At 38.1% G+C, this 25,242-nt stretch overlaps 1 protein-coding gene across 2 annotated transcripts in view; it reads left to right on the top strand.

The window, feature by feature from the left end:
* Nucleotides 1–25,242, top strand: part of HIBCH (3-hydroxyisobutyryl-CoA hydrolase) — a 91,808-nt gene that overhangs the window by 7,841 nt on the left and 58,725 nt on the right. For both annotated transcript variants that reach the window (XM_036858006.1, XM_036858008.1), the window contains exons 2-6: nucleotides 428–470; nucleotides 14,058–14,198; nucleotides 14,780–14,864; nucleotides 18,706–18,786; nucleotides 23,786–23,838. In XM_036858006.1, the coding sequence (XP_036713901.1) occupies nucleotides 428–470; nucleotides 14,058–14,198; nucleotides 14,780–14,864; nucleotides 18,706–18,786; nucleotides 23,786–23,838 (403 nt within the window). The remainder of the gene's footprint in view (nucleotides 1–427; nucleotides 471–14,057; nucleotides 14,199–14,779; nucleotides 14,865–18,705; nucleotides 18,787–23,785; nucleotides 23,839–25,242) is intronic.

Here is a 25,242-nt window from a genome sequence, read left to right as displayed (position 1 = left end):
TATTTCTTTTTATTGTTGAGTAATATTTCATTGTATAGATATACCACAGTTTATCCATTTAGCTATTGAAGGACCTCTTGGTTACTTCCACATTTTGGCTATTATGAATAAAGCTACCATAAACATTCATGTGTAGGTGGACATAAGTTTTCAGCTCCTTTGGGTAAATACCAAGGAGTGCAATTTCTGGGTCATATGGTAAAAGAGGATGTTTAGTTTTGTAAGAAACTGCCAAATTTTCTTTCAAAGTGGCTGTACCATTTTGTGTTCCTACCACAATGAATGAGAATTAAACTTTTTTAAAAAATACTTTTTATTTTAATAACTTTTCAAAGAAGCTAAAGCAAACAAAAGGGAATGTAGTATTTATACATTGAAACATGACTACCCACATTACTGTGTTCATTGTATTCTACATTTGTTTCAGGTTTAATTCATCCAAAAGGACTAATATCATACTACAGCATTTGGTAAGTTTGGACTTTGTTTTGCTGGCATTATTAGATTATAATGTGCAATTTAAAATGTTGTTGTTAGGGAAGTAGAGAAATACTGGCAGATTTCATTGATCTTGGTACACTTGGGTTTCCAATTTTATAGTGTCAAAACTTGACTCATATAACTTGTTGGAGGTGGCATAAGGTTATGGATAAGAGGATGGATCTTCAAGTCAGAATGCCTGGGTTTAAATAGTGGGTCCGCTACTTAATCTTGGGCAGATTACTTGGTCTCTTTCAGCCTCCTTTTTTGATATATAAAAAATGGGGATAATAGTATCCATCTTAGAGTGCTTATGAGTAATAAATAATTCATTAAAAAATCTAGCATAGTGCTTGGCATATAATAATCATTTTATACATGTTAGCTACTATTGTACTACTAGTACCATTCCAAAGCTTAGATGGTATTAGTTTATCACACTGCAAGGAAGAAATGATTTTTATTCATTTTTATATATCTTTGCTATAGACTGAATGTGTCCCCCTGAAATTCATATGTTGAAATCTAATTGCCAGTGTGTTGATATTTGGAGGTGGGGTCTTTAAGAGGTGATTAGGTCAGGAAGGCAGAGCTCTCATGAGTGGGATCAGTGCCTTTATAAAAGAGACACCAGAGAGATCCCTCACCTTTTCTGCCTTCTGAGGGAGGATGCAGCAAGTAGACAGCCATCTATGAACTGGGAAATTGGACTTAACCAGACACTGAATCTGCAGACGTTTTGATCTTGACTTCCCAGCCTCCAGAATTGTGAGAATTAAATGTTGTATAAGTTACCCAGTCTATGGTATTTTTGTTATAGCAGCTTGAACGGACTAAGACACCCTCATCTATGCAGTAGGTCCTTATTACTTATCTAGTTTATATATAGTGGTGTATATGTGTCAATCCCAATCTCCCAATCTATCCCTCCCCCCTTACCCCCGGTAACCATAAGTTCGCCAAACAACTTACTTTTATTTCAACAACTTCAGTAAAGTCAGAGCAAAATATTAACGTAAAGTCTAAAATTTTTCATTCTTATGGTCAGAAAAATTGTATTTTACCCATAAATGGTAATAATGTCACGGCATAAGTCTCTCTGTGCCTCTTCTTACATATTTTAGAATTCAAGTCTACAATACTAAAAATTTGTAAGCCCATTTATCTGCATCTCTTACTCCCTGGACAAATTTCTGAGACAGTAGACTTAAAATCTGATACCGAGATGTGAATGTGGTCCCTAAAGGATTAGAACAATGGCCTGGATATCATTATAGAATCATGTTATTGTACGATAATTCAGAAATTTCTTGGTTCAGCATTTCTCAACAGTGTTTCTGTTAAATGCTTTCAATAAAAGGGTTGTATAGTCAAAAAAAAGACACCCTCATGCAGCCTGACAAGTACCTTGCATGTAAAAATGACAAGTCACTCTGATATAGCGCTTATGGTATTATGCTAGGTGCTATTCTAAGTACTTGACATGTATTAGCTCAGTTGATTCTCATAGTCTTACGGAGCAGATACTATACAGATCCTTTATCTGCAGTTCTGAAACCTCAAAATCCTAAGTTTGTGTTTGGTTTGGGGTTAGTTTGTGGTAAATGCATTTGGTGGCAAAATAGGATCTGAACATACTTTTGAAACTCTTTTTGTCCATATCCTAACTAGTGTTAATACTCATGGTTTGGTGCAGAAGTAGTAAAGCATTTGGGTACAGTGTACTGAACCAGACTCCACTTAGGATGTTTTATATACTATATAATATGTACTGTGTTACCTTTCCAAAATCTAGAAAATTTTCTGAATTCTGAAATGCATCTGGACCCAAGGGGTTTGGGTAAAGGGGTTATGGTCTTATCCCTATTTAATGGATCAGAATTTAAGGGACAGAGGGGCTAAGTAGTATGCCCCAGTGTCACACATCTGGTAAACAGGAGGTGGGATTTGAATCCAGGTTATCTGGCTCCATAGACTACCTACTGCACTCTACAGCCTGTGGCAGAGTGAACACTAAGTAACTATTGCATAGTGTTTCTCAGTTCAGCCTACACGGAGATGGGCATATGAAAACTGGAATGTCTTACCCTTATTTATTTTAGTCAACTGATATACATGGGAGCTGAGGAATTTCCTGGAAAAAGAACTTAGAACAATGTTATTGTTCATATTTAGATTCATATTTAGATATGTGCACAAGTGGAATAGAAAGACATGACAATCCAGATCCCATGGGGCTGTGTGACCTGGGGCATAAACCACATTGAAGAAAGGAAGGTAAACTGGACTCTCACCAGGGCCTGAAGACTGAATGGTTCTAGCTCCCAGTGTTGGCTTTTACATGTGCTTCAGAGATCGAGAAGCTGTATCCCAAGAATTCCTTCTGTGACCCTTCTAAGAGAGCTAATAGAGCAAGAGCCTTTTTTACTTCATAGCGGAGTGATGGAAATATGCCATTGATGGTGGAACTGTAGGCATGAGAAATGGATAGGACTGACTTGTGATAATAGTGTGACATTCCTTGTGACCCTTCAAAGATATTAGATGGACCTGAACCTGGAAAGGAGGCAAAGGTTCTGCATTTCTGCAGATAGTTTGTCAAGCTAATGCAAGCTAGTAGGACCTATTAATGAGGTCTCCTTTATATTCATAGGCTGATGTGGACATATTTTTACAACAAAAATATTCATAGAAAAAATTTTTTTTCTTTTTCCATAATGTTTAAAACTCTTACACAGCATTTAATTTAATATGCAGAAGCTCATTTTTTCCACATAATTTTTTTTTAAATTTTATTTATTTATTTATTTATTTATTTAATTTATGGCTGTATTGGGTCTTCGTTTCTGTGCGAGGGCTTTCTCTAGTTGTGGCAAGTTGGGGCCACTCCTAATCGCGGTGCGCGGGCCTCTCACTGTCGCGGCCTCTCTTGTTGTGGAGCACAGGCTCCAGACGCGCAGGCTCAGTAGTTGTGGCTCACGGGCCTAGCTGCTCCGTGGCATGTGGGATCTTCCCAGACTAGGGCTCGAACCCGTGTACCCTGCATTGGCAGGCAGACTCTCAACCACTGCGCCACCAGGGAAGCCCCTCCACATAATTTTGACCTGGACATGGAGAAGACTTTTTTCCATCAGAAAGTAGTTCTTTTCAGTATGAAGGTATACTGGTTGGACTACATGAACTGAAACAGCACATGTCATTTCATGACAGCAATCATGTTCATATTCTGTATGTGCAGATGATCTAGAATCGGTATCAACCAATTTATAATCTATGCCTTTTGAACAGACATACATTAAGTGCTTGCTTCGTATATGCAAAGAACTTGACTGATGTCGACTTTGTAACCAGTGAAAGCTTACTGGAGGGCAATCATTTATTTGATCTGGGCCTTGAAGCATGATTAGGGTTTCAATAGGTAGAGATGGGAAGTAGTGAGAGTTCATATAGTAACACTAAATGTGATTCTCTTATCTCCATTTTATAAACACAGAAGTTGAGGCTCTGAGACTAGCTTGTCTGAGGGTGTATAGTAGTGAGTGGCAAAACTAATGTTTGAGTCCATCTGACTCCAAAATTTGTTTTCTTTCTGTTATGCAATATGTTTACTCCTGTGGCAAGAGCTGTGAGATAGGAGAATGGAAGTTACACTCGGCTTTCTGAGTCTCCATTGTAAGGAGTGCTGTGCAATGGTGGGTCTGGAGGGTTTACCTGGGATCAGATGTGGAGAGACTTGAAGGCCATGTCAAGTAAAGTTGGATGTTTTTGAAATTAATGGCGAGTCATGGAACATTTTTGAATGGGATTAACAAGATTAGAATTGGGCTTTAGCAAAATTTCTCTGAATGCGGTGTGAAGGATAGACCATCTTTCTCTGGTATTTGGTAACTACCTCAAGTTGTTGGCAGAGAGGGGAGAACAGTTAGGAATCAACACCAACATTTTGTGCTTGGTTGACTGAGAAATTGGTGATACCTTTACCTGATATAGGGAACAGAGGAGGAGAGACAGATTTGTTGGAGAGAAATTTCTTGGTAAATTTGGTTTCTAACAAGTTGAGTTTGGGGTGCCACGTAGGTACTCCTGTAATTGTAGCAGGCATTGGAATAAGGGCCTGGGCCTCTGGAAGAGTAAAGGTACAGATGCAGGTTTGAGCCAGCTGTTTAGAGGTAATAATTGAAGATGGGGAGTAGATGATATCACAGAAAGTGAGAGCTAGAGCACAGCTAAGGACAGTTTGAGAGATTCTGTATAAACTATTTCCATATGGAGGAATTTACTGGCCCAGTTTGAAGTCAGGAAGGATTGAGTGAAGCTTGAGTAATCAGCATTTATTAAATGTTTTTTGATTCTATGAATCGTACTTGTATTGTGCTTTGGTGTCATATTTGTGTTATAATAATTTAAATTTAATGGCATTCTTTAATATTGGCTGGAAATGGATGACATGTCAAAATAAATCATATTCTGCAAAAGGTAGGATATTTCCCTGGGTATGTCTTTCAGTTGCAACTTAGTTCAGTGGCAGTGAATGTTACATATAGTGAAAGGTATGTGCTTGAGATTGGGATTTGGGTATCCACAGTGTGAAGCTTATCTTAGGCTTGTGTTACAGCAGGACTGCATCAGTAGAATGAAGGATTATTCATTCAGCTTATTAAACATTTTTTGGATACCTGCTATGTGTCAGGCACTTGATTTTCCTCAAAGGAAAAGCTCATTTCTCTCAATGTTTTTGAAGTCTCTGACAGTGTTTTCCAAAATGTAACCTGAAAAATACAAGTCCCAAGAGATAGCTGTTCCATGAAAAATAAAAAGTTCTTTAATCAAGTGAGAACTATGCTGCTCATTGTATTTTAAAAGTTTACCTTGCGTGTTTGCCTATTAAAGACGGAAAAGTCTTATAGGAATTAAACTTTATATTGGTTTAAGTTTTTCCCAAGCTTATTTCACCATGGGCCATTTTCTCCTTCAACATAGCTGCAATAAACATCTCTTTGCACACTTTAGGAAATGTTGCTACTATGGATTTTGCCAGAATAGTTCCATGTTCCAGCAGAGTGGATGTTCTAAGTTATTTTATTTATTTTTAAAATTTATTTATTTATTTATTTATTTATTTTTGGCTGTGTTGGGTCTTTGTTGCTGCGTGCGGGCTTTCTCTAGTTGCGGTGAGCGGGGGCTACTTTTCCTTGCGGTGCGCTGGCTTCTCATTGCGGTGGCTTCTCCTGTTGCGGAGCACGGGCCCTAGAGTGTGTGGGCTTCAGTAGTTGTGGCTCGCGGGCTCAGTAGTTGTGGCTCACGGGGTCTAGAGGGCAGGCTCAGTAGTTGTGGCGCATGGGCTTAGTTGCTCTGTGGCATGTGGGATCTTCCTGGATCAGGGCTCGAACCCGTGTCCACTGCATTGGCCCGTGGATTCTTAACCACTGCGCCACCAGGGAAGTCCTCCAGGTTATTTTTGTCTCAGGGATATTATTTTGGCAGACTTCATGCATTCAGTTCAGCACAGGGCTGTGTGTTGATGGTGTCCATGCATTTTAGCAAGTTTCCTTCACATATATCCATTGAATGGATGTTCTCCTTACCCCTTCTATCCCATACCCCCACCCCCAAATTTGGGTTGTATGAGAAGTTCATTTCTGACTCTAGTCTCTGTAATCTTTTCTAATCTGAGAAATTTCTCTTCATAGAAGCCTTTTCTAGGTTTTAACTAAAAGTTAATGATATTTTTGGAAAAGAGATTTTTTTCTGCAGAATTAATTAACATATACATAAATGACACTAATACTGCAGACTTCATTTTTTTCCCTTCTGCTCTTCTGCGTGAATGTTTTTGATTAATGCACCAATAGTTGTTTTCAGGTTTTAAGAAGGCCATGAACTTTTCAGGTGGGGGAAAAAAGATCCTTTGTTCGTTAATTTTACCATTCTAGTGGCTTTTTTTTTTTTTTGGCCGTGCTGGGTGGCATGAGGGATCCTAGTTCCCCACCAGGGATGGAACCCGCGCCCCTTGCAGTGGAAGCGCGGTGTCTTAACCACTGGACCGCTGAGGTAGTCCCTCTAGTGGCTTTTAACAGAAGATTCTGTAATATTCTTTGCTCAAAGTCTGACCCTCTGTAAATGTCCTGCAAAAATACTTCACCTAAGTGCTGGAAAGTCGATGCTTAAAGATATTCCTGCATATATTGTAATAGCAAAAATTGTAAATTACCCAGTGCTAATCAGTAGGGGACTGATTAAATTGATATCTAAGAATGAACAGCTGTTAAAAATAAGTGGTAGCATGAGTATGCAATCGGCAAAATCCGTGCTAGGAAATTCTATAGGTTAAAAGGCCTGGTTTCTTTCAACAAATTGTGAAGAAAAGAAAGGAATAGAGGCAGAACCTGTAGATTTTAAAAGACTTGAAAGATATATCTACTTTTAAAAAAATGGATAGATGATGCTTATGGATGTACACTTTGTGTTTATCATAAAAACCAAGACAGTTGTTACTTTTGAAGGGAGGGTGAGGGCTATGATCGGAACGGGGCAAGTGGAGGGCTTTCGGTCTGGCTAGACAACGTTGGGTCTGGGATAGGATTTTACCCCAATTACAAGTTAGTAGTTAGCTTGTTACTATTCCATGGATGCTGGCAAAAGATATGCAACTCTTGAGTTAGAGACAAAGGACGTCGTTATTAGTGACCCAATTAGCAGCATTGAGCTTCAGGTTTGTATTGGTTCCCTTGCTCCCCAAGTCCCACAGGGGTGACAGAAGGCCCAAATGAATGCGTTCATATGCAGTGGGTTGCATTACAGGACAGCAATACTGAATTTGGGGAACCTGCCTGTTTGTAACACACTGTAAGCAAGCCTGCTCTCTGTCCCGGAGGGAGACTTTACATTTTCTTCAAAGTTTCTCGCAGCAAATACAGTCCTGAAAAATGACCCAGGTGAAGAGCATTCAGGCCCTTGGATCCATGAAATACACAGCAGTAAAGTGCAGGGAAGCCTCAGGACCCATGGTAGATGATTTCTCCCTACAGCCGGTTAGCTCATTGCAGATGTAATTAAAGGTCGTACTGAAGTAGGAATTACTGGGGTAATTCAATATAATTTATCCTTATATAAAGGGAAAATTTGGAGACATATATACACGGAGAATGCCATGTGAATATTGGAGTTTTGCTGCAACAAGCCAAGGAATTATCAGAAGCTAGGAGAGAGGCCTGGAACAGAACCTTTCCCTAGCGCCTTCAGAGAGAGTGTGGTCCTGCTGACACCTTGATCTCAGACTTCTAGCCTCCAGAACTGAGACAATAACTTTCTGTTTAAGCCTAAACGTAGTTTGTGGTACTTTGTTATGATAGCCCTAGCAAAGGAATACAGTTATCATGTTACATTTGTCAAAATTAAGAACATTGCTATATTAGTATTAACTTTATACTTTTTGGATTTCACCAGTTTTTCCATCAATTTTCTGTTCCAAAATCCAATCCAGGATACCACATGGTATTTCTTTGTCACGTCTTCTTAGTTTCTTCTGGTCTGTGACAGTTTATCAGTCTTTCCTTATTTTTCATGACCTTGGCAGTTTGGAGGAACACTGGCCAAGTAGCCTGTAGAATAGCCTCTAATCTGGGCTTGTGTCTGTTTGTTGTTGTTGTTGTTCTGTGTTTTCTTTTTTTGATGAATAGCCTGCAGTTAAAAGGTTTCTGGAGAGAATATCACAAAGGAAAAGCCCCTTCTCATCACATATCAGAGAGTATCTGTGGGTTTTTGACATATGCCTTAGGGAGTACATGACATCCTCATGACACAGCTGGTGAGGCTGACCTTTATCATGTGGTTAAGGTGGTGTTTGTCCGGTTTCTCCTCTCTCTAAAGTTAGCATTTTTCCCTTTTCTACTCTGTTCTTTGGAAGCATGTCAGTAAGTTCAGCCCACAGTCAGACGGTGAGGGGGCTAAGCTTCACGTCCTGGAAGGGGGATTTCTACATAAATTATTTAGAATTCTTTTGTGGGTAAGATCATCTCGTCTCCCCCATTGATTTATTCAGTTATATATATCAGTGTGGACTCATGGATATTTATTTTATTCTTTGGGTTATAATCTAACAGCACATTATTTATTCTGTTACTCACATTGTTCCAACTTTGGCCATTAGGAATTCCTTCATTTTGGCTTCTTGTGTCCCTTTGATATGACCTTTTCCTTTTAATTTTCAATTTTTTAAAAACACCTCCCTACTTTCTGATACTGGAAGATGTTCTCTGGCTCTGGAATCAGCCATTTCTCCAAGGAGCTCTGGTTGCCTTTATTGGAAAATTGCACTTAGAAATCAAGATCTGAGTCTGGGAATGCCCCTTGCTACTGGGGTGTCAGGGTTTTCTCTTGGGGATAGAACTAGAGTAATATATATATCTATAGTAGAATACATATGCTGTATACTGTTTACTGTCCCATGTCTACATAAATAGCGATAAGTGTTTCTGTGTTTATCCTCTGTTATATTAATATATATCCTCTTAATATATATTAAGGAAACATGTTCATACTGCTGTCTCTGACTTTAATCCAGTACCACAGGGCAGGCTTCATTCTAGCCTTCTCTTCTTGCTTGTCTCTAACTCTCCTCCTGACCAGTGAGAGCCTGGTTCTCACTGACCACCCTCCATTACTTGTTTTTTTTTTTTAATTTTTAAAATACAGTATCTACCTTTTTTTTTTTTTTTTTTTTAAATGTAATTTAATTTATTTATTTATGGCTGTGTTGGGTCTTCGTTTCTGTGCGAGGTCTTTCCCTAATTGCGGCAAGTGGGGGCCACTCTTCATCGCGGTGCGCGGGCCTCTCACTATCGCGGCCTCTCTTGTTGCGGAGCACAGGCTCCAGACGCGCAGGCTCAGTAATTGTGGCTCACGGGCCCAGTTGCTCCGCGGCATGTGGGATCTTCCCAGACCAGGGCTCGAACCCGTGTCCCCTGCATTGGCAGGCAGACTCTCAACCACTGTGCCACCAGGGAAGCCCCAGTATCTACCTTTTTTTAAAAAAAAAAATTTTATTTATTTTTGGCCGTGTTGGGTCTTCATTGCTGTGCGTGGGCTTTCTCGAGTTGCGGCGAGTGGGGGCTACTCTTCGTTGCAGTGCGTGGGCTTCTCATTGTGGTGGCTTCTCTTGTTGTAGAGCACAGGCTCTAGGCACGTGGGCTTCGGTAGTTGTGGCATGCGGGCTCAGTAGTTGCAGCACATGGGCTCAGTAGTTGCAGCACGCGGGCCCTAGAGGGCGTGGGCTTAAGTAGTTGCAGAGCGTGGGCTCAGTAGTTGCAGCGTGTGGGCTCTAGGGTGCGCGGGCTTCAGTAGTTGTGGCACGTGGGCATCAGTAGCTGTGGCTCGTGGGCTCTAGAGCACAGGCTCAGTAGTTGTGGCGCACAAGCTTAGTTGCTCCGCGGCATGTGGGATCTTCCCGGACCAGGGCTTGAACCCAAGTCCCCTGCATTGGCAGGTGGATTCTTAACCACTGGACCACCAGGGAAGTCCCCATTACTTGCTTAACCTCAGTATACATGCAAAGCAGTTTCAAACAAATTTACTAACTATAGCATAAGTTGACATACAGTTGTTTTTGTATATTTCCTTACAGCTTGCAATCAAATGATTGTTTTCTAACGTCACTTAGGTCAGCTTTCCTGCCACCATCCTCATGATCTCACTTCAGTGTGCTTGTCATACGTGTGTGGTTTGGTTACATTTATTTGCCACAGTCTGCATTCCATGTTGGAATCCCCTGACACTGGGTGATTTTTAAAAAATATATATGGTTTGTATACATTCAAGTTCACTCTCTGTACATTTCTTTGGGTTTTGACAGATGCATAAATCATGCATTCATCACCCAAAGTCCATGCGGAACAGCCCCATCCCCCTAAAACTTCTGCTGTACTTCCCCTTTGTGGGCAGTCACTTCTCCCGCTCCCCATCACTGACCTGTGTTATGCCCCTATAGTTTTGTTTTCTACAGAACATCATATGAATGGAATCATACAATATATAGGCTTTTGCGTCTGCATTCTTTCACTTGGCAAAACGCATTTAAGATTCATCTGTGTTGTTGCATGAACTGATAATGTGGTCCTTCTTATCACTGAATAGTATTCCACTGTTTGGATATACCACAGTTTGTTTATTCATTTCCCTGTTGAAGAGCATCTTGGTTGCCTTCAGGTTTTAGTGAGTAAGAATAAAACTGCTACACCTGTTTGTGTACAGGTTCTTGTGTGAACATAAGTTTTTAATTCACTTGGGTAAATATCTAGGGGTATGATAGCTGGGTTTTATGGTAAGTCCATGTGTAGCTTTATACAAGTTTGCCAAATTGTCTTCTATAGTGGCTGTACCATTTTGCAATTCCACCAACGATGAACGAGTGTTCCTGTTGTTCTGCATCCTTGGCAACATGTTATTGTCTGTTTTTGGATTTTAGCCATTTTATTATGTGTGTAGTGGTAGCTCATTGTGGTTTTAATTTGCATTTTCCTAATGAGAAATGATGTTGAGCATTTCATGTGTTTTTTTGCCATCCCTATATTTTCCTTGAAGCTCTTCAGATTTTTTTTGCCCATTTTAGTATTGGGTTGTTTGTTTTCTTATTGAGTTTTAAGAGTTTTTTATACAGTTGACCCTTGAGCAAGGTGGGGGTGAGGGTCACTGATTCTCTGTGCAGTCGAAAAATCCGAGTATAATTTTACAGTCAGCCCTCTACAACTGAGGTTCCTTCTCTGCACCTGTGGATTCAACCAGCTGGGGATCATGTAGTACTATAGTATTTACAATTGAAAAACATTTGAGTGTAAGTGGACCTGCACAGTTCAAATCCGTGTTGTTCAAGGGTCAGCTGTATATTTTGTATGCAAATTCTTTATCAGATATGTGATAGGCAAGTATTTTCTTCTAATTTCTGGTTTGTCTTTTTGTTCACTTTATCTTTTGCAGAGCAGAAGTTTTAAATTTGATGAAATTCAGTTTATCAGTGTTTTCTTTTGTGGATCCTGCTTTTGGTGTTGTATCCCATTAATCCTTAATGTTTAGAAGGCACTGTGAACCAGAGTCCAGGAGTGTGGCCCTCATAAGTGTTCCTGTCCCTTCTCTGGGGGTGGGCTGCCTTTTTTCCCCCCTTTTCCTTTGTCCCCTGTTCCTTTTCCCCAGCTGTGGTTGGTAAACACTAAGGTCAGTAGGCTATGGTTTTGAAGTGCTTCTCCGTTGGGATTAAGGGTCTTATTTTATAGGTCTCCATCCCATTTCCCCACTGTGGTGGGCCTCCACCAGAACCCTGGGCTACCAGCTTTGAAGGCTCTCTCTCCCCTGAAGATTTATCCTTTTGTTCTGTGTGGAAGATGAGGGGAAAGGATTTAGCTGTGCCTGCTGTTTCCCTCTCCCAGCCAGCACCACCCGGGGGAGCTTTCTCCAGTCTTCCCTGGGAGAACCTGCTTGGGTTCCAGGAGGAAAAGCCAGCAAGAATGGGAGCTCCCCCCATGACTGTGACACCCGCCACCCCCAGGAGCTCCATACTATCACACTTGCCCACACTTGACCTCTAGCAAGTCATTAAAAATTCTAGTTAATCTTCCTTAGGGCTTCTGCCTGAGCTTAAGCACATATACTGGTCCTGCATCTCCCTGAAGGCACCTGTCTCTCCAGATTTTATTACGGAGCTGTTTGCCCTGTGACCCCCTGTCTCTGACTGAGTTCACCAAAGCCATTAATTTTCAGTCTGTTCACCTTTTTTTTCTTGTTACAAGGTCAGGAGACGCATCTTTTCAGCTCTCAACATCTCTGAGCTGAAACCAAATAATAGAGTTTTAAAGGATTGTCTCTGATATTAGGTGATAATTTATGTAAAGTTGTTCAGTGAAAACAGTCATGAAACTTGTTTTTTTTTTTTTTTTTGGGCTGGGGAATCTGACTTGGTTCAAGCAAAAAAGAAATTTAGTTAGTATGGAGAGAGATGGAAGTTTATTAATACTTGTGTGTAACATGTTTGTATAATATGAAATCTGTTTTACTTTAAAATTCAGAATGATGTAGGTATCTGAAAAGTACAGCTTTTTAGTCTATCTGTCTTTCCATATGAGTAAGGGTTTAATCAAGGAAGTAGAACCACTGAGTAGTGAAGGGGAGCAAAATAAGCCACTCCAAAATATGCCACTTGCCTCACTTACCATGGTGCCTGAGGCCCTAAGAACTGTGTATAGACAAGTTCTTTACAACTATATGCTTTCGTAAGCTCATTCTGTAATCTGGCCTTAAACTACTTATTCTGCGTACTTTCCTATCACTCATTTTCTCAATCAGCCTTTATTCCACTCATGTTTAACATCTTAACATTTCCAGATATTCACTGTTCATGTTTTAGAATGCGTTACTCTCCAGGATTTTCACCCCTCATTTTCTTGGCATATATCAAGGCCTAGCTCAAATATCACTTTTTTTTCCCCAAGTTGTTGGTAGCTACTGTAGTCAGAATTATTTGCCTTCTCTGTTCATCTTTGATTTCCAAGTACCTAACATATTGCTTGGTATACAGTAATAAAGATTTAAGAGTATTTCATAGTCCCAGAAATTCTAGGACTGGGTTCTATTTTATTTTTATTTTTTTAATGTTTACTTTTTTTTATTTTTTAATTTTTTTATTGATTGATTGATTGATTGATTATTTATGGCTGTGTTGGGTCTTCGTTTCTGTGCGAGGGCTTTCTCTAGTTGTGGCAAGCGGGGGCCACTCTTCATCGCGGTACGCGGGCCTCTCGTTATCGCGGCCTCTTTTGTTGCGGAGCACAGGCTCCAGACGCGCAGGCTCAGTAATTGTGGCTCACGGGCCTAGTTGCTCCGCGGCATATGGGATCTTCCCAGACCAGGGCTCGAACCTATGTCCTCTGCCTATGTCCTCTGCATTGGCAGGCAGATTCTCAACCACTGCGCCACCAGGGAAGCCCTTATTTTTATTTTTTTAGAAAAAAATTTTTAAATTAATTAATTTATTTTTGGCTGCATTGGGTCTTCGTTGCTGCACGAGGGCCTTCTCTAGTTGTGGCGAGCGGGGGCTACTCTTTGTTGCAGTGTGCGGGCTTCTCATTGCGGTGGCTTCTCTTGTTGCGGAGCACGGGCTCTAGGCATGCCCGGGCTTCAGTAGTTGTGGCACATGGGCTCAGTAGTTGTGGCATACGGGCTTAGTTGCTCTGTGGCATGTGGGATCTTCCCAGACCAGGGATCGAACCCGTGTCCCCTGCATTGGCAGGTGGATTCTGAACCACTGCGCCACCAGGGAAGTCCCATGGACTGGGTTCTATTTTAAACCAGTTGACTAAGTTCACTCAGAAGTAAAAATTAAGAGATTTAAGAGGTATATGTAGTTTGCTTTGGAATTGTCTATCTACAGAGTCCAAATAACTTTAGAAAACTTGGTCAGATGTACTGAGTTATCCATTCGATTAGCTAACCTTAACATTGTGTGAAAGATTTGTATTTAATGTATGTTTTGATGTTGACTTGTGACAAAAACTTAATGAATTTTATCCTAAAGTTATTCTTTGTTTACACAGAGAATGTCTAAGCACACAGATGCAACAGCAGAAGTCCTATTGGAAAGAAAAGGTTGTGCAGGAGTGATAACACTAAACAGACCAAAGTTCCTAAATGCACTGAATCTTAGTATGATTCGGCAGATTTATCCACAGCTAAAGGTTTGTAATTTTCTTAAAGCAATCATATGGATCCTTCTGAAAGTATATCCTTAGAGAATATTTCTGATATTCTCTCCCATAGAATCACTTGACTGTCTGGGATCAGCACCCAAGCCCCATCGCTTCTAGAGTCCTCAGCACTTTCCTAAGTGGTTATCCTGGAGCACCCCTAGTGACAGGGAGTTCATTGCCTCAGAAGACAACCTCTTCCACTTTCACAAGGCTCCAAGTTTCTTCTTATGTTCTGCCCCTCTTTATTTTATTTTTCCAACCTGACGCTATATTAGGCCCATATTTTTTCACCTTGGTCTCAAAGTTGTTGTGGCAAAGATTTCAGTTGCCATCATCAAACTTGGGTCACAAAATGCACTCATCTAGCAACTTTGTTGGGATAGCCTCTAATTTATGTCAGAAAAGAAAATGAAGTTGGGATCCATTTTTCTGCATATGTTTTATAAAACTTATGCTTTGTATATATCCACATATGTCTGTATATACACGTGTTTATGTGCATATAGATATATCATTAATGAGTTTGTATTTATGATATGCTTATACCATCTTCTTTTACATTTGGATAGAAGTGGGAACAAGATCCGGAAGCTTTCCTGATCATCATAAAGGGAGCTGGTGGAAAGGCTTTCTGTGCTGGAGGTGATATCAGAGGTAAAAACTTTTTTCCCTTTTCACCTAAATGCTTTTTTCCCCCCCAAAAAACTGTTAAGGTATTAGCAAATTTTTGTGGTACTTTGTAATTTGCTTTACTTTCTAGAATTTTTTTTTGTTAAACAGTTAATACATTTTTAGTGTGGTTAACTTAGAAAAAGAAAACATTTAAAGACTTACCTCTTGTAGTTAATAGAAAAATGAGAATAGCAGGTGTTTTGTTTTTTTTTTTAACTACGTACATGCCCTTCAGGTATCTTGTCTCTTTCCCTGAATCATCCTGAACAAAATGTTCAGTTATGGTATGTGATTCTGCTTTTTATTTTAGAATAGCTGTTATTAAGCAATTCAATTTATCACATAACCCTGACAACCTGACCATGTTGAGTGACTTGCCATTCTCCAAATATGACATGCTCTCACATATTTCCATGACTTTGTGCTTTCCCATTGTTCATGATCCCAAAGCAAGAATGCACTTAATTGTAGTATTTATCCTATTATATTATCAATATTTTTTTGTGTTTAAATAAACATGCTGAGATAAATAAAAAGATTAATTCTCCTTAGGTCAGTCTCTACATATTTAACTATTAAAAACAAAAGACAAAGGAGAGAAGAAATGTTATTACCACTGGTTGTCAGTATTTTATATATACTGAAAACATTTTGAGTTTTGTTTCTTAATGGAATTCGTAGGTTCCTGGGATGGTTTTTTTCTTTGTGTTTTATTTTTTATATTTTTTGTATCGTGTTAAGATGATAATGTTCAGGTTGATCTATTTACCAAATTTATAATCTTATGTAAACCATTACATTTGAAATAGGAAGAAACAAGCTTGATTCAGGACATAATTTCAAATATCTATTAAATTTTTTTTTTTTTTTTTTTTTTTAAATTTTATAGCTACTTTTATTTTTATTTATTTATTTATTTATTTTGGCTGTGCTGGGTCTTTGGTTCGTGCGAGGGCTTTCTCTAGTTGCGGCAAGTGGGGGCCACTCTTCGTCGCGGTGTGGGGACCGCTCTTCATCGCGGTGCGCGGGCCTTTCACTATCGCGGCCCCTCCCGTTGCAGGGCACAGGCTCCAGATGCGCAGGCTCAGTAGTTGTGGCTCACGGGCCCAGCTGCTCCGTGGCATGTGGGATCTTCCCAGACCAGGGCTCGAACCCGTGTCCCCTGCATTAGCAGGCAGATTCTCAACCACTGCGCCACCAGGGAAGCCCATATCTATTAAATTTAAAATAACTGAGTCTTAAAATTTCACTTGAAAATTTTCAGTTGCTTCGACAGACTTATTAACTGAATTGTTTTTTGAATTTGTTTTGCCCACTACTTAAATATTTTTAAAACATTGTTTTTTAGCCTGGAATTAATTTTTCCTCAAGAGCTGGGCTTTTGATCTTGTCAGTTTACAGATGGGCAGAGCCTTATGTATTGATTTTAGCTTCTTCTGACTGTGAGCTATTTTTGCATATAGGCCTAACTTTATATTGCTGTTTGGAAATACAGTTAAAAATTCTAGAATTATTCTAGTTCACATATATAAGCAACAGATTCCAATTCTAGGAAATTTAGTTTCTTTTAAACATCACAGTCCAAGACAGTAAGTGGGCAATCTGAAAAATAAAATTTTTTTTGTAATTTATTTATTTTATTTTTGGCTGTCTTGGGTCTTCAGTGCTGCCCATGGGCTTTCTCTGGTTGCGGCGAGCAGGGGCTACTCTTCGTTGCGGTGCGTGGGCTCCTCATCGCGGTGGCTTCTCTTGTTGCCGAGTACAGGCTCTAGGCTCACGGGCTTCAGTAGTTGTGGCTCACAGGCTCTATAGCGCAGGCTCAGTAGTTGTGGCACATGGGATTAGCTGCTCTGAGGCATGTGGGATCTTCCCAGAACAGGGCCGAAACCCATGTCCCCTGCATTGCCAGGCGGATTCCCAACCACTGCGCCACCAGGGAAGCCCTGACAAAAATTTTTTAGATGATGTTACTAAACATCATTTAATTTATATGGAACTGATTGGTTAGAATAAGATTAGAAGGAAATCTCAGAAGATTTCTGAGATAAAAGCTTTATTCCACAGGCAATACATTTTACACTCCTTTTCTTTTAGTATTGGGGAGAAATGATAAAAGATAATAGATGAGGGTTTTAGGGGTTTTATTGGTGAAAGCCTCAGAATGACAAAACTAGATATCAAACCTTTTTTTATTTTTAAAATTTTTATTTATTTATTTATTTATTTGGCCACCCCATGCAGCTTGCAGGATCTTAGTTCCCCCACCAGGGCCTGAACCCGGGCCACGACAGTGAAAGCACTGAGTCCTAACCACTGGACCACCCAGGAATTCCCCAAACCTTTTATTTTAAAAAACCAAGAAAAAAAGTCAATTTGGTTGGAACATTTTGAAGGAAGCTATATCAGAGTTCTGAAGTTAGTCTAAAAATCTATTAATAGTCAACAATTTTTATGTAACTCTTTCCCATAAAAGAAGTAAATGTATATATTATATATTTAATTTGTATTTTAGTAGGTAATTCTCATAGGACTTAGACAGGAAAAGCATATGAACTTGAAGTGTATGGAAGAGAGGTTTGATGGTGGTTTTGACATTGACTGTAGTAGGAGTACAGTAGATTGGACTATGGAACTCTGGATAATAGAAAATTGCAATACAAATGAAACCATTTGATTGTTATTTATTATTAAGATATTTACTGAGCACCTGCTTATTAAGACAGGCATTTGTATGCTGTAGCAATATCTTTGAGAGGTTATATTTCCATTGATATTAATAAATAAGGATATTACTATCTCATTTACCTTCTTAGCCTTACCTTTTACCATTCTCCTTTAGTCTTTTAAAACTACTTATTTCTTGATTTTATTCTTTCTTGCCTGTGTGCCTTTGTAGGTACTCCTTTCTCCACTCAGAACTTTGCACGTTTCAGAACTTTTAATTTTTAGGAAATCCTTACCTGTTGTTCACAGTTGGCTCAGAGTTCTCTCTTCTGGGAAGCCTTTTTTTTTTTTTTTTTTTTTTAATTATTTTTTTTTTGGGTGCATCGTGTGCCATGCAGGATCTTAGTTCCCTGACCAGAGATTGAACCTGTGGCCCCTGCAGTGGAAGCATGGAGTCCTAACCACTGGACTGCCAGGGAAGTCCCTGGGAAGGCTTCTTTTAATTACATCTCTTATGCTCACATTCCCACGGCACCCCAACCTTACAGTGGGCATGACACAAGGAGTGTAGCTCAGTAGTCTGTCTTACTAGTCTGAACTCCAGGGCAGCTGTCTTATATTGCTGTCTTGTTATCTACAGCACTGAAAACAGTGCGTGGTACCTGGTGGATGCTCAGCAAATGTTCCATGGTGAAATGAATGTGGCAGAAGTATTTAACTAGATGGAATATATAGAACTCTGTGTGTGTGTGCATGCACATGTGCATATATTTCTCTGTGTGTATATGTATAATGTACTTCGTGTTAAGATATATTACCAAAGGAAACATGTATCCAGCAAACATTCATTTAGGTGCTACAGAAAATAGTCAAAAGAAAATGCATTTTGTACCAATATATAACTTATAATTTAAGTATAACACTTTGTAAGAAGTTCTGAATAAGAATTTTTGCCTTGAAGTTTTGACATTGGACTATGGATTTGGGGCTAACTATAATATGTCCGTGGCATGGGTGACTTCAGAACCTTAACAAGCCATTGTAGACTTTCCCCCTGGTACTTACTGTCACAGTATTTAAAATTTTTCTATTTGACTATATTGACTGGAAAACACTTTTTTTGATTTGTAGTCCTTCTTTTTTTCTTTTTTTATTGTAGTGATCTCAGAAGCTAGAAAGGCAAATCAGAAGATAGCTCAAGATTTCTTCAGAGAAGAATATATGCTGAACAATGCTATTGGTATGTGTGCTCTGCTGAGAGCTTTGAAACTGGAATCAAGACATAAGCTGCACAGTATGAATTGTTAAAATGTAATCAACAGACACTCTTGTTTAATCTTTTATATACTTTGTGCCAGGAATAAACTTGATTAAAGTAGTCTGACTGCTCATTCCAGAACAATTCATACTTGATTATTAAATAGGGTATACTTAACTACTCTTTGCCATATAATCAATATGGAAACATGGATTCTGATCATATGGTTGGCTTTCTTGGAAAACAAAAAACTTGGGTGCCAGTTTTCTCTATAAAATGAAGTGTCATTTCTGAATTCTTCAGGAACTCTGGGATGAAATTTCTTTATAGTCATCATTCCAGATTTCATTGGAAGTGACACAGTAGTTACATTTATCAAGCATGTGTTTCAAATGTTAAATTACAGGGAATAATATAATAAATACTTGTGTACCCACCAGCCCAGAATGAATAGACCACTATATTTTATTTTTGCTTGATGTTTTGAGATTTATTTAAATTAAATAGAATACTATGAGTTTTTAAATTACTGTTCAGTCTACTTCATTGCTTGCTTCAGTGCCATTTCTTTCTCTCTCCAGAAGCAACCAGTATCCCTCCTCAGAAGCAACCATTGTCATTAGTTTTCAGCACATCCAGTTAGACTGTACTTTATATTTTTACTACATATTTATGAACAAAAGTAGTATTACTTTGTGTTTTTGAAATTTGCATAAGTACTTTCTTTTTTTTTTTTTTTTTTTTTTTTTTTTTTTATATTTTTTATTATTTATTTTTATAATTTTTTTTATTTTTATTTAAATTTTATTTATTATTTATTTATTATGTTTACTTTTGGCTGTGTTGGGTCTTCGTTTCTGTGTGAGGGCTTTCTCCAGTTGCGGCGAGCGGGGGCCACTCTTCATCGCGGTGCGCGGGCCTGTCACTATCGTGGCCTCTCTCGTTGCGGAGCAGAGGCTCCAGACGCTCAGGCTCAGTAGTTGTGGCTCACGGGCCCAGTTGCTCCGCGGCATGTGGGATCTTCCCAGACCAGGGCTCGAACCCGTGTCCCCTGCATTGGCAGGCAGACTCTCAACCACTGCGCCACCAGGGAAGCCCCATAAGTACTTTCTTACTGTGTATACCATTCATAAGTTTTTTTTTGTTTTAAAAAAAAAAATTATTTATTTATTTATTTATGGCTGTATTGGGTCTTCGATTCTGTGCAAGGGCTTTCTCTGGTTGCGGCAAGTGGGGGCCACTCTTCATCGCGGTGCGTGGGCCTCTCACTATCGCGGCCTCTCTTGTTGCAGAGCACAGGCTCCAGACGCGCAGGCTCAGTAGTTGTGGCTCACGGGCCTAGTTGCTCCGCGGCATGTGGGATCTTCCCAGACCAGGGCTCGAACCGTGTCCCCTGCATTGGCAGGCAGATTCTCAACCACTGCGCCACCAGGGAAGCCCCCATAAGTTTTTAATAACATGGAATGTAACTGTTCTTATATTATTCAATTACCCCATATTAATCTATTCTATATTAGTGGTTATTTTAGATTATTTCAGCTTTTTACTAATACAGATTGTTACGCCCTTATATGTACACCCTTAGTGCCCATGTGCAGAAATTTCTAGAAATAATAGAAGTTGAATGGATGGATCATAGAGTTTATGTATCTTCAGTGTGTTTCCAAATTCTTCTATAAAGTATAAGACTTTATTTTCTACATGTCCTTTCTATCATTTTTTGTTTTTAAACTTTGCATGCTTGATATCTTATTGTGGTCTTAATTTGTACTTCATTGGACGCAGGTGAGGTAGAAGGTGTTTTATGTTAATCATTTAGATTTTCTTTTCAGTTTCATCCTTTGTTTATCTTTCTTTTGGATTGTCTTTTTCTTACTGATTTTATAAGTCTTTATGTATTCTGATTCTTCACTTTTGTAGATCATATATATTATAAATACACTTCTCTCAGTCTGCTACTTTATCTTTTGGTATATACAAGTTTTTGTTTGAGATGAAATGTATTCATTCTTTTCCTTTATGATTTCTGCTATTTGCATTTAAAAAACGCTTAATAACATGGAGGTTTTTAAGATGTTCTTTTATATTTTCTTTTAATAGTTTGTTTCTTTATACTCTAAGTCTTTAAAGTGCTTGGAATTTTTTTGCATGTGACATCATCTAACTTTTACTTTTCAGCTAGAAAGCCAGAAGTTGTAATGCCTTTGATTGAATAGTCCTTGTTTTCCTCACTGGTTTTAATGATACTTCTATCATATATCAAGTTCTTATATGTGACCAGGACTGTTTCTGGGCAACTTTGTTCATTGGCCTATTTGTCTGTACATATGATAAAACTACAGTGTCAAAATTATTATAGCTTTAAGATATGTCTCTCTCTGGTAGAACAGGTTACCCTTGTTTTCTTTCAAGATTTTCTTGGCTACTCTTGGACTTTTGATTTTTCAAATGAATTTTTTTTTTTTTTTTTGGTTTTTAAAAATTCAAATGAATTTTAAAATTATTTTGATATTTAATAAGCTTATGCAGTCATTGCCATTAATCAGTTTTAGAACATTTTCATCAGATTGACTTTCATGTCCTTTCATAATGTTTTATAATTTTCTCCATAAAGAAAAAAAAGATTTTTTAAGTGTTATTTTTAGACAGCTTATTTTTTTTGTTACTACGTTTAATAGTAATTTTTCTTATTACATTTTCTAATTGACTATTTCTAGCATGTAGAAATGCTTTTGATTTTAGTATTTTGTTCTTACATCCAGCAACCCTGCTGAAATTTATTATCAGTTCTAATGATGTTTCTGTAGGTTCTCTTGGCTTTTCTACATTGGCAATTTTACCATCTACACATAATTTTTTTCATCTCTTTCCAGTCTTTATACTTATGACTTTTCTTGTTATATTTTGGCTAGGACCTCTATTATAATGCTGAATGATTGTGGTGTTGTCTTATTTCTGATTTCCATGGGAAAGCTTTTAAAATTTCATTCTTTAGTATATAATCATTTTGTAGACACTTTTTACCAAGTAAGTTACAGACGTTACTTCTATTCCAAATTTGTTAGGGGTATTTTCTTTTGTTTGTTCAGTTGTAGTGGTCCAGTGCTTGAGCATCCACTTTTCTGACTTTTTCTCTTCCTCTCCTGGGCAGGAGCTTACTGAGTTTTAGGATCAGCAGATAGAGTTTTTCTAGCTATGTTTTACAAATTGTATAGCTCTTCCTACCGTGAGGCTTTATGCAGGTATTAACTCATAGCATGTTATGTGTGGCCCATGTTATTCCTGACTCAGAACAGATACACACACACACTCACTCATAATCTTTGGCTATAGCTTCCACACAGCTATTAGCTTTGAGTTTGTTTCTGGCACCTGAGGATTTCCCTTGTTTGGCTTTGAACTTGGATATACATTGAAAACAAAATTTTTTTCTAGAATTTTTATGTCTTTGAGGTAGGAGTGGGGAGAAGAGGCTGTTTCCCAGTTTAACTCAGTGAGCCACATTGAATGGAGAGCTCTCATTTCTTTGAGTCTATAATTCTCCAGATCACGTTTTACTTAGGATGTTTTATTCATTCTAAAAATTCATACCAGCGCTGTCCAATAGTACTTTCTGTAATGATAAAAGTATTCTGTTTCTGTGCTGTGCAATATGATCACTACTAGCCACACATGGCTAATGAGCACTTGAAATGGGGCTACTGTGATCAGTAAACTGAATTTTACCTTTGTTTAATTGTAATTAATTATAATCTAAATAACTACATTTGGCTATTGGCTACTATATTAGACAGTGCAGTTCTATACTAAATAAAAGGAGAGGGGAGAAAACCTCTAAGCAGTTTGAGAAGAGTTTGGTAAAATGTTAATATACAGAGAGAAAGCCTTCCAGATATAATTTCTATACATTGTAATGACATATTTTAGTCGTTAAGGAATTTGACAGATTCTGGCCTTGTGTTCCTGCATCAATTAGCTTCTGATATTTCATATCTAAAATATGTGTATCTGTAGCTGAAATGGTATATTTGTATGCATGTCCACTCCAATCAATAGAGACATTTGTTTCCATTGTTTCTAGGGAATTATAGTTAAAAATTGAGGGCTGTGGAAGTCCTTGTGAATGTTAAATTAGAATTGTACTTCAGTGGCTCATTTGGCAGATTGGGAATATTTATAGAACTGCTAAGTGGATCAAAACTGCACTTTTATATTGGTCTTTGGTAAGGAAGTTATATTGGCAACAAGCTGTAATAGAAGTACAGTGATTTATATTATGTTGTGCACAACTTCCTCTTCAGAGGGAAAGGAACAGAGTAAAAGTTTACAGGATTTTTGAGCTGGAAGGAACTTCTGAGGCAAATCTCATCATTTAATAGATAAGGAAACTTATCTATATATTATATACATGATATACACATGTATGATAGGCATATATACATATAACTTATATGCGTATGTGTGTATACACATATATATATTGAATTGCCAGTATATAAGTAATGCCAGTATATATATTGAATATAGTTGAATTGCCAGTTAATGACAAAGCTGAGACTAAAATTTGGGTCTTCTAATTCCCAGTCCTTGCTTTTTCCTGTATGCTGCACTTCTCTTTGTATCCAGATACTTCTTTAGATGTATAGAAGACAAATTATGTTCTTTAAAATACAACTGTGTTACATAAACATCAGTGGCTTATAAGGCAAATATTGTTTTTCTCAATAGCTGAGTTATATAGGCTTTCATTTGTTTCAAATTGAGGTGTTGAGTTTTTCATAATAATGAATAGATGACCAGGATTGTGTATGGACTGATGTTTTAAAAAGAACATGTTTTATAAGCCATATGTTTAGTCTACTTTGATATTTCTTGCAAAAATTTCTTAGGGAAAATACTCAGAGTTCATGTAACATGTGATGTTTGGAAAAAGAAAATGTATTTTAAGCATTGTAACTAATTACAGCTCTATTTCTTTTAGATTCTTGCCAGAAACCATATATTGCACTTATTCATGGAATTACAATGGGTGGGGTAAGTAGACTGTTTACTCTTATCATTGTTATGTGAGCTGTATTAAAAATAAGTTAATTATTAAACAGAAGTGAGACAATGAATGTAATACAATAGAAGTTGAAACAAAGTCATGTTTGGAGCTTTGCAGGTTTGGGATATAATATTTGCTTTACCCAAAAAAATACGTTCTTAATTATGTTCTATGCTATTTCAGCTTCTTGAATTAGTAAGCTTTCTTAACTAACAAAATTGATTCTTTTTTTTCTTATGTAGAGTCCTTTTTCTACTTATAAGTAAACTGACTGCTTTCAACAGCTTCAGAAAAGAAACTGGAATGTTGAGGTTTTTTTAGACTCTGAATAGTGGAGATGTGGTTCCTAAGTTATATCTACTGCACAAAATCTCACCTTAGTGAAGGTGTTTGGATACTTTTTGAAGTTCTCTGAAAGTGCATTTCTATCAGTTGACAAATCTTTGTAATAGCACAGATGCAAAATAAATAAATCTTAGATTTCACTGGCTTTGAATAATTTGATAAGGAGTTGGAGAGAACATGAAATAATTACAGAAAAAGTGTTCCAGTGTGTGGCACTGGCTATAACAAAGACAAGCCTTTAAAGAAGTGAGAGGTCAGAATAGGTCTTCATGGCAGTAAAAGGTAGGATTTAAGAAGGTAGTAGGAAGCTGAAGGGTGGAATTTCAAAGATTGAACTTGTTAAGTATTTCAAACATTTAGTCATTGGGAGATGTCCCCCTCTTTCTAGGAAAACCACACACTAGATGAAGTCTCTTGGGCACTTGGAATTGCTTAGATCTTTCTTTTTGAATTTGTTTTACTGAAGTATAGTTGATTTACAATATTGTGTTAATTTCTGCTATACAGCGAAGTGATTCAGTTATACATATATATACATTCTTTTTCATATTCTTTTCCCTTATGGTTTATGACAGGATATTGAATACAGTTCCCTGTGCTATACAGTAGGACCTTGTTGTTTATCCATTCTGCACATAATAGTTTGCATCTGTTAATCCCAAACACCCTATCCATCAGAATTGCTTAGATCCTGCACATCATTTTGGGAAAGGGCTTCCATTAGCACCTGTGGTTAGGAGCAGGATCAAGGGCAATCTATACCTCTCAGCTTGTGGCAGGTACTGAGCGTGAGTTGATTGTGCTTTCTTTGTCAATGAAGTGTTAAGAGGGGAAAAATAAGAGCTCCCTGAAAAAATTCTGCAGAACAAAAGGAAGGAACATAATCTGAAGCTTTGAAGGAAGAGCCCCCTGCGAATGTGAAAGGAACCAGAAAAAATATGAAAGCAAACAAAAAACATTGGGCATACTTAATAACATGTAAAATGATGTGGCTCCAGTGAAATAGGAAAGACAGCCCATAAGTAGACAACAAGCTTAGATGAAAG

This window comes from Balaenoptera musculus, chromosome 7 (genome assembly GCF_009873245.2).
Source record: "Balaenoptera musculus isolate JJ_BM4_2016_0621 chromosome 7, mBalMus1.pri.v3, whole genome shotgun sequence".
NCBI classification, from domain to species: Eukaryota; Metazoa; Chordata; class Mammalia; order Artiodactyla; family Balaenopteridae; genus Balaenoptera; species Balaenoptera musculus.
Note: the sequence above shows the minus strand (reverse complement) of the source record. Positions and strands in the feature narration are given on the sequence as shown.